This window comes from Taudactylus pleione, unplaced genomic scaffold (assembly GCF_031769625.1).
Source record: "Taudactylus pleione unplaced genomic scaffold, aTauple2 ptg000311l, whole genome shotgun sequence".
Lineage (NCBI taxonomy): Eukaryota > Metazoa > Chordata > Amphibia > Anura > Myobatrachidae > Taudactylus > Taudactylus pleione.
In genome coordinates this window covers 1,772,693-1,787,824 of record NW_028284712.1, presented here as the reverse complement: position 1 = coordinate 1,787,824, position 15,132 = coordinate 1,772,693, and the positions used below count along the sequence as shown (strand labels likewise).

Below are 15,132 nucleotides of genomic sequence, written 5' to 3'. Positions count from 1 at the left end.
CCGAACAGAGGAGTAATAGAAAGAGTATAGGATGTACAATTATAGACTAACACAGGTATAGTCCTGTAAAGCATAGGCTTGATGTAATGATGTCTAAGAGGGGATTTAGTTGGTCTATAACTAAAAACCCGGGTCTGGTCTTGGCATCCACAGAGCCTAATGAAATAAACAGGTAAACTGCTTGAGAGACGCTGATCGCCTTCGGAGTGTCTGTGGGGTAATGGGACAAGGGAACTGTACGTTACCGGATCCGGCATCTGTCCTTCTGATGGGATCCAAGGGATGAGGATTTGCATAAAACGTAATGATGTCAAATAAGCGTAGTGATATAGGGACTGCATGGAGGCACTATTTCCCAGCCTGACAGCAGCGCCACAGTTTAGAAATGCAAATGAAACCATTATGTTCAATAATTATAGGAAAATATGAAGAGTTCAGCATGTTTTCCAGCCCTGATGGCGGTTAATGGGATGTACGCTTATGTAAATAACTACTATTAAAGCTAATGCCAAAAAAACCCTTAATAAATTCACAGTAAAGCTACTGATTTAGTAGGCTTCTGAACGCCAGCAGAGCTCAGTTATTAGAAAGGAGTGCATTATTACGTTTAAACCTCATTACTGCGGCAAGTCAGTGAAACTCCATCAATTATTTTGCCATAATGAAAATGAGAATCATTCGAGGTGGGGGGTGGGCCACGAAATAAATAAAAGTAAAATCACTTCCCTGCAGCTTTCATGAAAAAAACAAAACAAAATGAGGGGGTAACCGCTATACGACAGGCCTGGTGGGAAAACGTCAGCACACAATCTATCTAGCAGCTCGCCCGCTAACAGCGTTGGCACCTCAGGGTTTTAGGGTGGAAGTGTGCAAGCTTAGAGATCGAGGCATTTACAGCTAAATCAATGTTCTCAACATCGCTTATGCTAAATAATCGAGTAAATGCAATCGTCCCGAGAGTGTTGCTGGCAATGTGGGTTCTTTTGTAGTTACTGTGAAACAAGGGAGAAGGATACTTCTCTCCGGCATCAGGGAGGAGAACAGGAGACTGCACAGGCTGATGTAGAAGGGCGACAGTGATTTATCATTTGCACCAGGCCTGTTTCCTAATCACAAGCGTCTCAGGGGAAGGGGATAACGGAGTCGGGAGACGTAGCCATCTAACAATAACGCCTAACTACTGACCTATGTCCCAAAGACTTTCGTCAGTAACAACTCACGATGGCAAACTGGGAGCTATTAAAAGATCAAGGGTGGACTAAAACTGTATAAAGCAAGATTCAGCCAGTCATTAAAACCAGCTTAGAACTTTTAAGGGTCAGGTAACAGGTGAAACCATTTACATCAGTGGGAATTACACCGAGAACGGAGGTGCCAGCAGTAACTGCGTAAAGGAAGACGGTCGTATCAAACCGCTCTCCAGTAAGACAAAAGTGCAGGAAACAGGAAGGGTTACTTTTTCCTTTTTACGAGAACGTCTTGAGATGGCCCAATGTACATGCAGCCAAATCCACATGTAGGAGGGGACGCACAATAAACAGGGGCATGAGAGTAAAGTGAGAAGCGGAACCTGGTTATGTGACGACCACATTTACCAACATATCCAAAAACAAACATCCAGTTTAATAGGATTTTAAATCTTGCTCATTCTGGGACCATGGCAGGTGGCCAGTATATATCTAATCGCCGTACCGCGCAGCCAGACTATTATTCTGGTGATTAGAGAATTCCTCATTTCCTCTGACAAGGACATACTTACGTCTCTCCCACCTAAACTATATAAATCCCCCCCTGGTGCTCCCCTGGATCATAGAGGAGGACCAGAGAGGCAGAGCTTGTAGGTTGAGTCCTCCATGAGGTTACGTTGTGCTAACAGAAAGTGGAAGTAAGGTCACTGTCCCAGCGCAGGCTACACACAACCACCTACTGTATTGGGTCCTCCTTTGCCAAGGCTGGATTTCAGTAGGGGTTAGAGACAGCAAAGGCTGGGGACATCAGGAGAAGGAGTTCCACTGTTGGTCATTATAATGTCTTTATTTATAAAAAGGATACATAAAATGCAGAATGAGCCTTTAGGCTGCCTGCACCCGAGGCTTTCCTGACCCCAGAATAAAATTGAGGGCCCGATTCAGATGTGCGCTAATGCAATCGCTGCCGCCATCCCGCAACCAGCTTCCGTGCGCAAATATACAAATGTCGCAGACATTGGGATATGTATTGAGACGCCAGTGAAATCCAGGTAACTACACACACACACACACACACACACACGTGCAGGCGCCGTCACAGATCATTCCATAATTGGCCATCGGAGAAGCCCTATGGTCGCGCAGAATGGGCGCTTGAAAAAATTACGCCGTAGCAGGGAGACACAAGATCATGTAAAACCAGCCCCAATCTGGAAAGCCTCAAAGTTAGGACCCCAAAAATAAATGGGGGTCCCCCTCTCTCTCTCTCGAGGATCTGCCAGCAGCTATTCCATGCGCCTCTGGTGGCGGCGGACGCACAATTGTGTAAAAAAATATATATATTCTTTACAGTGGGACTACAGGTCCCACAGCAAGCCTGCCCCAGCATGCTTAAGGGCATGCTGGCACCTGTAGTTCCACTGTGAAAAAATCTAAAAATAATGACAGGACATGGACACTGACTGTCCCCAATGTAGGTTACGGGTCAGCGATCTAACGGCTCGCACAATAGATAATACGGAGTGAGAAGCGGATTGGTTTTGGGTCTCTGATGCCTCAGCTGTTGGCTTAAAGTGTATTTCCCACCCAAAAGTATTTTCCCCTATTGGTTTGCATGTGAAAGCTACGCCTATCAATACGTACTTACCGCCACAGCCTCCACCTGCCGCACCCTTCACTGCAACAAATCTGCCATGGTGACTGACGCCGTGATTGTGACAGGAATACAGTACTAGGCTGTAATAAGCCTGGCCCCTGGAAATAACTGAGCAGGCTGCGTCAGTCCATTGTAGACCCCCCCATCTGGCAGAATGGGACATGACCGCACCATGCTAGTACTTCTAGACCAATACACAGCTGGTTATCTCTGACCCTCTACTCTGCCAGAACAGGGCTGCAGCACTAGACGTGTAATGCTGGGTCCACACTAAACAGATCTATCTGCAGATGATGGTTGTTTGTACACACTGACCGACCAACATCTGTGTTCAGTGTGTAGCCGGGGCGGGTCCCGCTGACAGGGGCCGGGGCGGGTCCCGCTGACAGGGGCCGGGGCGGGTCCCGCTGACAGGGGCCGGGGCGGGTCCCGCTGACAGGGGCCGGGGCGGGTCCCGCTGACAGGGGCCGGGGCGGGTCCCGCTGACAGGGGCCGGGGCGGGTCCCGCTGACAGGGGCCGGGGCGGGTCCCGCTGACAGGGGCCGGGGCGGGTCCCGCTGACAGGGGCCGGGGCGGGTCCCGCTGACAGGGGCCGGGGCGGGTCCCGCTGACAGGGGCCGGGGCGGGTCCCGCTGACAGGGGCCGGGGCGGGTCCCGCTGACAGGGGCCGGGGCGGGTCCCGCTGACAGGGGCCGGGGCGGGTCCCGCTGACAGGGGCCGGGGCGGGTCCCGCTGACAGGGGCCGGGGCGGGTCCCGCTGACAGGGGCCGGGGCGGGTCCCGCTGACAGGGGCCGGGGCGGGTCCCGCTGACAGGGGCCGGGGCGGGTCTGCAGACCACCCGTACATACTTGCCGATGAATAGATATGTCTGCAGACATCTCTGCCCATCGACGTTGTTCACAGACATATCGCGGGCACACACTGGCCAACGGGCAGCAGATATATTGGTCGATCAATTGACCAGCCAATATATCTGTCAGTGTGTACCCAGCTTTAGGGTTAATCTCGTGTAAAAACTTCTCAAACAGGAGATTACAATCAGAATGTTTCCTAAAATATAATAGAAGAAGACGACGACGACAATGCAAAGCCAGTTTCGGAGGCAAGGTATTCCTGTCCAACAGGAGGGAATGGGAAATTCATGTTGACTAATGTCAATTCATAAAAAGTAAAGAATAAAAAAAAAAAAAAAAAAAAAAAAAGAAGAATAGAAATTAAAAGAAAGAAAGCATGACACAAACCAGCTGGACGCAGTTTCCAGCCGAACGCCAGCAGCAGCCCATGCTGGTAAGTCATGCCATTGACTGGTGCACATGCAGATTTATCGCTCTCCATAAATTAGCACAATTATATCTCAGAGTCGCGCTGCACAGCACAGGGTGATGATGATGATTATGTTGGGGGAGGGGATTTAATGAATAGAAAAAGGATATCTTCCCTCTCCGTGGCAATGAGGTTGTTTTGCTCCTCCAAATGCCGAATCTTCTTGGCAAAGGACTCGTGTTCCATCTTTAATCGCTCCTCCGTCACCTCCTTCTCCTCGCTCACTCTGAAAGGGCAGAGAGGTCAAGTCACATGATGCAATATATAGCACAAAGCAATACAACAGGACGTAACACAAGTATAATATCTGTAGCGGGTAAAGGAGACCTGTGACTGCGACGACAGCTGGAGAAGATAATATTTGACATTATAAAACACATAGTAAGTAGTGGTTAGTATTAAATCATCGAAAAACATACTTATAGCAATCACCTGATGAATAGGACACAGGCTGCTCCTCTACGTAATCACATATATAGTCCAGAAACTGTATAGGTGCAGAATGTGGGGACTGTCCCGAGTGAGAGCCAAGAAACTCCACGGTAGCACAAGCAGCTCTCACTGCGTCATAGGACGCTTACAGTCAGTGATTGGTGCAATACCAGGAAGAAATACGTCCGCCAATTGGAAATATAAAGATAAAAGAGCCAAGACAGATGGTAAAGTCCGCTCAGCGCCTGCAGTGCGTAAGGTTATAAGGGGTCATCCATACAGGACTGCCACTGCGCTGGCATCGATTGTTCCACATCTGGCTGACACTATGAAACTGAGCGACTTGTGTGCAATCAGCAGCCCCTAATACAGGATTATCTGCATGGGTATAAGGGGTATGCCATACAGGACTGCCACTGCACTGGCATCGATTGTTTCACATCTGGCTGACACTATGAAACTGAACGACTTGTGTGCAATCAGCAGCCCCTAACACAGGATCATCTGCATGGGTATAAGGGGTATGCCATACAGGACTGCCACTGCACTGGCATCGATTGTTTCACATCTGGCTGACACTATGAAACTGAACGACTTGTGTGCAATCAGCAGCCCCTAACACAGGATCATCTGCATGGGTATAAGGGGTATGCCATACAGGACTGCCACTGCGCTGGCATCGATTGTTCCACATCTGGCTGACACTATGAAACTGAGCGACTTGTGTGCAATCAGCAGCCCCTAACACAGGATCATCTGCATGGGTATAAGGGGTATGCCATACAGGACTGCCACTGCGCTGGCATCGATTGTTTCACATCTGGCTGACACTATGAAACTGAACGACTTGTGTGCAATCAGCAGCCCCTAACACAGGATCATCTGCATGGGTATAAGGGGTATGCCATACAGGACTGCCACTGCGCTGGCATCGATTGTTCCACATCTGGCTGACACTATGAAACTGAGCGACTTGTGTGCAATCAGCAGCCCCTAACACAGGATCATCTGCATGGGTATAAGGGGTATGCCATACAGGACTGCCACTGCGCTGGCATCGATTGTTCCGCATCTGGCTGACACTATGAAACTGAGCGACTTGTGTGCAATCAGCGGCCCCTAACACAGGATCATCTGCATGGGTATAAGGGGTATGCCATACAGGACTGCCACTGCGCTGGCATCGATTGTTCCACATCTGGCTGACACTATGAAACTGAGCGACTTGTGTGCAATCAGCAGCCCCTAACACAGGATCATCTGCATGGGTATAAGGGGTATGCCATACAGGACTGCCACTGCGCTGGCATCGATTGTTCCACATCTGGCTGACACTATGAAACTGAGCGACTTGTGTGCAATCAGCAGCCCCTAACACAGGATCATCTGCATGGGTATAAGGGGTATGCCATACAGGACTGCCACTGCGCTGGCATCGATTGTTCCGGCTCTAGCCGATACTATGAAACCGAGCAACATACAGGATCATCCGCATTGGTATACGCAGGACTCCATATAACCAGTGATCAGCACACATTGAGTGGTAAGCGGACCTTTATTAGAGCACGTATTTTTAGGACTTGGAATTAAAGTAATTCTATAGAATTTATTTTGCTAGTTCCTGGTTTAAATGTAGATTATTTTTTTTTGTAAACACATAAATGGGAGCACACTGGCCAATCTTTCGTCCGTAGACCGGACTAACAATATATAATACATCTGTAAATGACGTCATTCACAGATATATCGTGTCGGCCATGAAGCACGGCAGATGTGATATATATCTTTCAGATATATTGTGTATATCTGCCTATGTGCACGGATGGGTGGCCGACCCATATGCCGGCCACAGGAACCGCCGACAAAGAGGACACCACCGGTTTCTGTGGCCAGACATATCAATCGATCTGCATTAGGCTTACAATCTGCGTTGCCAGTACAGCACTACAGGAGTTTAGTCACAACAGCAAGGTATGATCACCAACGAGGTATTGTCACACTCGTGCTAAGCAGACATTGCTTTCCTTTCACTGACTAAAACAGCACGTTGTCATTTAGTGTACACAACATGAATAACTCGTAGTTGTGCCCGGCTCACCATTTACCTGCACGATAGGCTTGGGGGTAGATTTACTAAAGCTTCTAAAACAGAAAAATGGCGGCGTTAGAACCTTTATTAAATCTACCCCTTGGTCTCTCTCCTTATCAATGCTAAGCTCTTCGGGGGTTTATTTACTAAGTGCCGGCTTCTAAAACCCGGAGCTTCCGATTGTGTTATGTTGGTCTTGCACATCGCCAGCCCAAAGGTTGTTGCCCAATTCCGATGTCCATCCCAGAAACATCCCTCTGTTGACTGTATTCACACTGTACCTTAATGTTAGTCTCTGAAGGCTTCCTTTCCACCTTTCATTCTCTCTCCTCCACTACTTGTTGGCCTTTCCCTTAGAACATGGGTCTTCAACCTTGGCCCTCCAGCTGCTGTGGAACTACACATCCCAGCATGCCTTGCCACCGTTTTGATATAACAGCATGCTAAAACTGTGGCAGGGCATCCTGGGATCTGTAGTTCCATAGCAGCTGGAGGGCCAAGGTTGGACCCCTGTCTTAAAATATCCTGTAAGCCTCTCCGTAATCCTCTCGCTCTGCCCATTTTATGGTCATCCTTCAGTGTCCGCTTTCTCCTCCTCTTGTGTGTTCCCCTTTCTCACCCATCCCAAACCACTGTCTGCACCTTCATATACTTTCCTCTCTCTGATCTCATCTGCCCCCTTACTCTCTGCAGTCATTTTATTCCGTTCTTTATGCCTCTTACATGTCCTGTAATAATTTTTGCCTTATTACTTTTCTCTCAAAACTCTGTCCCGGGGGGAGGGGGGCAGGTTTTCCCCCTAGAGGCTTAGCGTTCCCGCTGGAATAGCATGGGGGTGCTGTCCATACCCTCGGGTCGCAGCATCCCGTGGGTGAGGAAAACTGCGGTGTAGCGGTCATCCATTTACACTGACAAAGCGCTTGGGGGCAGCCCGGCAGGTCCTTAAGTGCCGGGCACACCCCCATAGGTAACATCATTAAGGGGGAAGGGTTAGGTTTAGGTACTAAGGGGGGAAGGGTTAGGGTGCAGGGTACGGATGGTTAGTATCAGTGAGCAGGAAAGGAGGGTTAGGGGTAAATAGGACAGGGGAACACTACATACAGTTACCCTGTTGGGATTGTAAGCATCGGAATGCCGCTGGCTGTCAGTATATGGACAGCTGGCATCCCAAGTGTCGGGATAACATACCAAACCCAAATTTACTAGTGCAAAAACATGTACTATAAGTAATGCCGGATACGCACCACTAGTCGATATACCGTCCGTTTGAAACCCTTTTCCAGCTCAAGGAAGCTCACGATTGTTCTGTGAATACTATATAGTGTTTGGTGATAATTCAACATAGGATACCCCACTGGCATCATACAAATATTGAAACCCAACTGGGAATTTCAGAAAGGAATGGAGTTACAAACTAAACCTATTAACAAGACTTTGAAATTAAAAGGCTCCTGTAACCTACCAGTATATTTTTTAATTGTTGGAGGAAACCGGAAAGAACACCACGCAGTTGTTCTTTCCACCAGCAGGACCGTGCCTCCATCTTATTTGAACTTCCGAAAAACTCGAGGAAGAAGGGAGACCAGAGGAAACAGGTACGCAAATTGGAAGGTCCACTTCACTGACAGAGCCTCCACCAAGGTTGCCTCTGCATTTCTTGTTCTGGACCCGTACACTGGTAATTTGTGATTGTGTCGGGAGGCCATAAGGTCCATCTCTGGTTGGCTCCATTTGTCCACTAGACGTTGAAACACCTCTTGGTGAAGAGACCATTCCCCTGGATGCACGTCGTGATGGCTGAGGAAGTCCGCTTCCCAATTAAGAACTCCCGGAATGAACACTGCTGAAATGGCCGGGAGGTGACACTTCTGTCATTGCTGCCTGACATCGAGTGCCTTCTTGATGGTTGATGTAAGCCACCGTGGTGGCGTTGTCGGACTAAAACTGCACGGGTTTTCCGTGAAGTATGTGTTTGGCCAGCTTGAGGGCACTGTACACAGCCCGAAGTTCCAATATGTTGATTGGAAGGGTTGCTTGGACTGCTGTCCAACTGCTCTGAAAGAGTGTGGACCGCTCACTGCACCCCAGCCCCGGAGACTGGTGTCCGTTGTAAAGAGTACCCAAGTCCTTGATCCAAAAGGGGCGACCATTGGTTAGATGAGAAGTCAGTAGCCACCAAGACAGACGCACCTCTGGAGAGAGCACCATTGTCTGAGCTTTGATCCGGTGGGGTAATCCTTTCCACCTGGAGAAGATCAGCCCCTGCAGAGGCCTGGAATGAAACTAGGCATATTCAAAAGGTGGATACCATGGATCCCAGAACTTGCATCGCTGAGTGGATTGACACCTGGCAGCTGTGGAGGCATCTGCAAACTCGTAGTTGTAATTGTGGAGATCTTTTCTGAAGTCAGAAAGATTCTCTGCTGTTGAGAATCCAGAAGGACTCCCAGATGAAACATCCTCTGTGAGGGGATCAGGGAGGTTTTTTCCAATTGTAGAAACGCAATTGTCAGTTGCAGGAGCTGGCGAAGTACTTCTGGAGAACCCGCTCACAGGAGGAGGTCGTCCAGGTATGGTAGTAGCCGGATACCCTTACACCGTAGATGTGCCGCCATGATAGCCATAACTTTGGTAAACACCCTTGGAGCTGTGGACAGGCCAAAGGGTAGCACCTGAAACTGGAAGTGTTGCTGTAGTATAGCAAACCGGAGATCACGCTGGTGAGAGGGCATTATAGGAACATGTAGTTATGCGTCCTGAATATCCAGTGATACCATAAAATCCTGATATTCCATAGCCAGTATGATGGAACGTAGGGTTTCCATCCTGAAGCTGGGCACCCTGAGGAATTTGTTCTGGTATTTGAGGATAAGCCAATGAGACCCATTCGGCTTCTGCACCAGAAAGAGTAGAATAATAACCAGTCCCTCGCTGGGATAGCGGGACTGTCACAATCACCCCTGTTTGCAGCAAGGACTGTATGGCTTTCTGGATCTGTAAGGTTTTGTTCTTGACTGAAGGGCCTGTGCAGAAAAACTGGTGGTCTTCGAAGGAATGAGAAGGCGTACCCGTGAGAGACCACTTCTCTTACCCAAGAGTCCTTGGTGGTTTGACACCAGCACTGGGCAAACTGAAGAAGTCTGCCTCCAACTCTGGGATCCCCCAGAGGGAGGCTCGCCCCGTCAGTGTTTATCCTCTGGTTTGGAAGCATGGCGTCTTGTGATCCAGGCCTATTTCTTAGGCTTGGCAGCCTTCTTGGCAGCTGACTGTCTAGGAAAGGACTGTCCTTTGGGTTTTCCTTGGGGACGAAAAGACCAAAAGGAAGAGGTTTGAGACTTTGAAGGGGCAGATGCTGAAGGCAGAAATGCAGATTTCGATGCTGCCAATGTGTCAACAATCTTGTCCAGGTCTGGACCAAACAAGATCTCCACATTGTATGGTAAGGCTTCCAGGCCTTTCTTAGAATCAGCATCCGCCCTCCAAGAGCACAGCCACAGGGAACGGCGAGCAGACACGGCCGCAACTCTGGAGGTCAGCAGACTGGCATTCAGAGCAGCCTCACCAATATATGCAGCTGCATCCCTAATGTGGCCAACCAATGACACCTGATTCTCAGGAGCTTCCGATGGAAAGGAGTCCTCAAGTGTATCGGCCCAGCTCTCTATAGCTTTAGCTACCCATGAGATAGCCATGGCGGGCAACAGCTCCTGAAAGAGTATATCGATTTCAGGCAAATTTCTACCTTCCAATTTGTAGGATCCTTTAAGGAAGAAATGGAAGGAAGGAATAGGCAGTGTAGCACTTTTTATTAAACGTGTAACATGAGAATCCACCGCAGGGGGTGATTCCCATTTTTACAATGAGCCTCAGGAAAGGGGTAACATGAGGCCAAACGGTTTTGAGGCCGATACCTCTTACCAGGCGATTGCCAGGCAGCAGCCATGTGATCCACTACCTGATCTGGTAGAGGGAATAGTGCCTAAGTCACCTTGACCTGTTTAAACGGAGGGTGTTTGGAGTGAGGGGCTGGCTAGTCATCCTCTATTACCAATATGGATCTGACAGCTCGCACCAAGGCAGGAATATTAATATATGACCTAGTCTCCGCCTCTTGCAGAGGGGAGTCAGGGTTAGAGGCATCAGCAATCTCTCTGTCGTCAGATGACATCTCAGACTCAGAGTTGTGTGGACTGAGATGACAACACAGGACGCTTAGCTGGCCTCAGGGGTTTCTCACCCTACAACATGGTCTGAAGGGCGGGCAGTAGAGGAAGCCACCAGGCACTGCACTGAAGTAGATACAACATCTACCCATGGTGGATGCATAGCCTGTGGTAGTCCCTGTAAGGGAATGACAGACTGCTGAGGTACAGGAGGAGTCTGCATAATCTGAGGTAGACCCTGAGGGGGCATGATGGTCTGCTGAGGTAACCCTATCTGGGGAAAAACAGCTGGGACTGCCAGGTGGCCCGTAATGGAGTATATGGGAAATATTTCTGGACTGCACAACCTGACTATATATATATGATGGGAGGTGCTACCTGATGAGACTAATTGCAGGCACAGAAACAGACAAATCTCAGGTGCACAACTCCAAATTATTAATAATATATATAAATGCAATAAAATTTTGCAATCAATAGAGGTTTTTAGCATAATCATGGCCAAGGTTATGGGCCTACCCACCATATCCAGGTAACCTCTTTCGGGTAGGTCCCTAACATACTAGGGTTCAAATCCAGAGTGCAGGACCCCCCAAAACTGGCCCAGCCAAGCTGCCCCAGGGCACCACCATAGTAAGAAAAGTGCAGTGTAAAGAGATAGTTAGGAGCAGCTGCAGCTGTATAGAATGAAAATAAAAAAGTGAAGTACATATATAATTAGACACACAGTGAAGGGTTAAAATGTGTTATAAAAGGGAAATGTGTTATAATGCGGTGCCCTGAGACAGATCAACCAATGCAATCCAGGGGGACCCACTCCCCAAAAATGAATCAAAGTTGCACTACAGTATACCGAAAGAGGTTACCTGGATATGGTGGGTAGGCCCATAACCTTGGCCATGATTATGCTAAAAACCTCTATTGATTGCAAAATTTTATTGCATTTATATATATTATTAATAATTTGGAGTTGTGCACCTGAGATTTGTCTGTTTCTGGGCCCGTAATGGAGGCCAGGACCTGAGAAAAGGAAGCCCAAGGGGGTTCCTGTACCGTTGTTGGGGGGTTTGAGGTGCATGGAGGATTATAATACCTCACACATAATCCCCTCCGAACCAAATCCTCCTCATTTAAACCTGCAGCACATAACCAGCACGATAGCAGAATGGGTGCAGAAGTGTAGTCGTTTCCCTTGTCAGACATGTTTGACACACAATATGGCACTGTGCAATCGCTACCGCATACACTGGTCCTGGCTGATGCTTGGATAAGTTGCAGGAGCCCACTGCCTAAGTATGCGACACTTAGGCAAAGGCTCCTGCAGCTCAAAGCGTCAAATAGGACCAGTCTATTTGACGCTTTGAGCTGCAGGAGCCTTTGCCTAAATATGGCACAGTGCAGCACGCAACAGACCTCTCAAATATTATCTTTTATATACTTGAGGTAAGAGTACCACCCTAACGACACCTGTATCAGGGCAGATTTAGGGGAAAGGTATAGGTATATACTGACAGTTAGGAAAAAAGACACAGACAGGCAGTGCTAGCATAAGTCACATACAATGCAGAATTCACACTGCAAATTGGCATTACAATCAACTATACAGACTCAGTGTCTGGGAAGCTATAGCGCTACATACACTAACCCAAGGGAGAGGTATGTAGGGGGACCGGACCTAACGCTGTCCTGAGAGAGCTGCGACTGCACCATGAAGAAAAGGTCTGCCGGAAACCTCAGCTGGGGATTGGCCGAGGGGTAGAATAGCTCAGGGAAGCCAGACCTCAGAGGAAAGGCGCCCTGAGCTGAGGGGAGGAGCCGCTGAAATGGGGAAGCTCTCTCCCCTGGCTGATCGTTAACCCCCGGGACACTGGTTCCCGCACCAAATGTCCCTGGTGGTCTAGTGGATCGCGGTGACTAGAGCCTGCGTCCACACTCCGCCACCTCCGGTCTATCCACTCAGACTGGAGGTGTTGACTGCCTTAATGCGCGGGTTACCCGCCTTACCTGTCCCCTTAGTGTCCGGCTGCAGTCTGATTCCTACCCGGGGACCTTGGCTAGTGCTGACCCTCGGATTAGCCCACCGAGATCCCCAGATCAGTACTGGCGTCACGGCATGCGGTACCGGAGGGGTGACAGAGCATCAGCACAGACATCCCACGGACGGTCTGCTGCTGCGCACTCCGTTTAAGAAAAATTTAAGCTACATTAAATCATAAAAATAACAAGCTTAAAGGCTGCCTAAGCAGCCCCCTGCGTAATGGTGACAGGCTCTAGCCGGGCACCAATGAAACTGAGTGCCTCTGGCTCTGGGGCTGGGTATAGGGAGAGTGGACCAAGTGCATCCTGGGAGCTGAAAGCTTTAACTACGTGGTGCCCAGATTCCAGATCCATCACCTACACCCCATGGTGTCCCTGTGGAGCCTATGAACCCTGAAGAAAAAGGAGACTTCTGAGGACCTCAGAGGAGGAGTTGTTGATGCTCATCAGGCTAGCAAAAGGTTACAAAACCATCTCTAAAGAGTTTGGGCTCCACCAATCAACAGTCAGACAGATTGTATACAAATGGAGGAAATTCCAGATTATTACCCTCCCCAGGAGTGGTCGACCAGCAAAGATCACGCCAAGAGCAAGGCATCTAATAGTTTGCAAGGTCACAAAGCAACCCAATGTAACCTGTAAGCAACTGAAGGCCTCTCTCACATTAGCTAATGTTAATGTTCATGAGTCCACCATCAGGACGACACTGGTGTGCATGGCAGGATTGCAAGGAGAAAGCGGCTGCTCTCCAAAAAGAACATTGCTGCGCGTCTGCAGTTTGTTAAAGATCATCTGGACAAGCCAGAAGACTATTGTAACTATGTTTTATGGACAGACAAGTCCAAAATAGAGCTTTTTTGTTTAAATGAGAAGCGTTATGTTTAGAGAAAGGAGAACACTGCATTCCAGCATTAAAACCTCATATCATCTGTGAAACACGGTGGTGGTGGTATCATGGTTTGGGCCTGTTTTGCTGCATCTGGCCCAGGACGACTTGCCATCATTGATGAGACAATGAATTCTGAATTATATTCTAAAATCACACATTCCACCAAAGAATGGATAAGGAAGAATAAATTAAAAGTTTTGGAATGGCCAAGTCAAAGTCCTAACCTTAACCCAATCGAAAATGTTGTGGAAGTACCTGAAGCGAGCAGGTCAAGGGAGGAAACCCACAAACATAACAGAGAAGCTAACTTCAGCCTCGTGAATTGAAGCTGTTTTGTGCGGAGGAATGGGGTCAAATTCCTCCAAGCCGATGTTCAGGACTAATCAACAATTACCAGAAACGTTTAGAAGCAGTTATTGCTGCACAAGGGGGTCATACCAGATACTGAAAGCAAAGGTTCACATACTTTTGCCACTCACAGATATGCGATATTGGATCAATTTCCTCAATAAAAAAAATTAGCAAGCCTACATTTTTTGGTCTCGTTTGATTTGGTTCTCCATCTGAGGTAGTTTTAGGCCAAATTTAAGCAGAAATATAGAACATTCTGAAGGGTTCACAAACTTTCAAGCACCACTGTATGTGCAGGAACATTTGTGGCAGACTGAGCAATCAGAATTAAGCCGTCTCCTCTCGGATCACGCTCAGTATTCCCAGTTTGTCAGATTTTTATTTTTTTTCCCCCCCCTGGAATTACAACCGGTTCAATGAGAAAGTGGTTTCTAAAAAAATCTTCCATCTGCCATCAGCAAGGTCTCCATACAGTAAGGATGGACAATCTGTGGAGCTTTTACGCTGCATAATAGTAGTAGTAGCCAATCCATAGAGGTCACCAGAAAAGAATCATCCATCCAAATCAGACTAAGGAATGATCAATTATTTGTCTGGTATTACCAATTAATCACCTCTAAATAACAAATCTCTCCAATACGGGACTGCCAGCGTTTGGTTTAGACAAGAATGATAAAATGTTCCTTCTTTAGAGCAGGTTTGCGGCCAGAACATGTATTGGGCACTTTTTTATCTTTTGTGGCTTATAAAAGTGTTTGCTGCGTTATTCCTCTGCCTCCTAAATTCTCACTATATATTAGCCAGCGCTGATATAGACGAATCACTGGCCAAATCATGGTTCCCCCTGCGGCAGACAGACCCGAAACACTGAACCTATGTGAGCTACTCCACCAATAAACCAGGGAGGTTCCGTAATGTCAAGTACTGGCCGTAATACTGCAGACATATCGGGCTTCCATACAAGCATAGGAGACAGAGGTGCTAGCTGTGCGATGCGTAGTTT

The 15,132-nt window shown here is 48.2% G+C and overlaps 1 protein-coding gene across 1 annotated transcript in view; it reads right to left on the bottom strand.

The window, feature by feature from the left end:
* Positions 1 to 15,132, bottom strand: part of KIAA1328 (KIAA1328 ortholog) — a 174,238-nt gene that overhangs the window by 122,357 nt on the left and 36,749 nt on the right. The window contains exon 5 of the mRNA XM_088442410.1: positions 4,279 to 4,394. Within this exon, the coding sequence (XP_088298536.1) occupies positions 4,279 to 4,394 (116 nt within the window). The remainder of the gene's footprint in view (positions 1 to 4,278; positions 4,395 to 15,132) is intronic.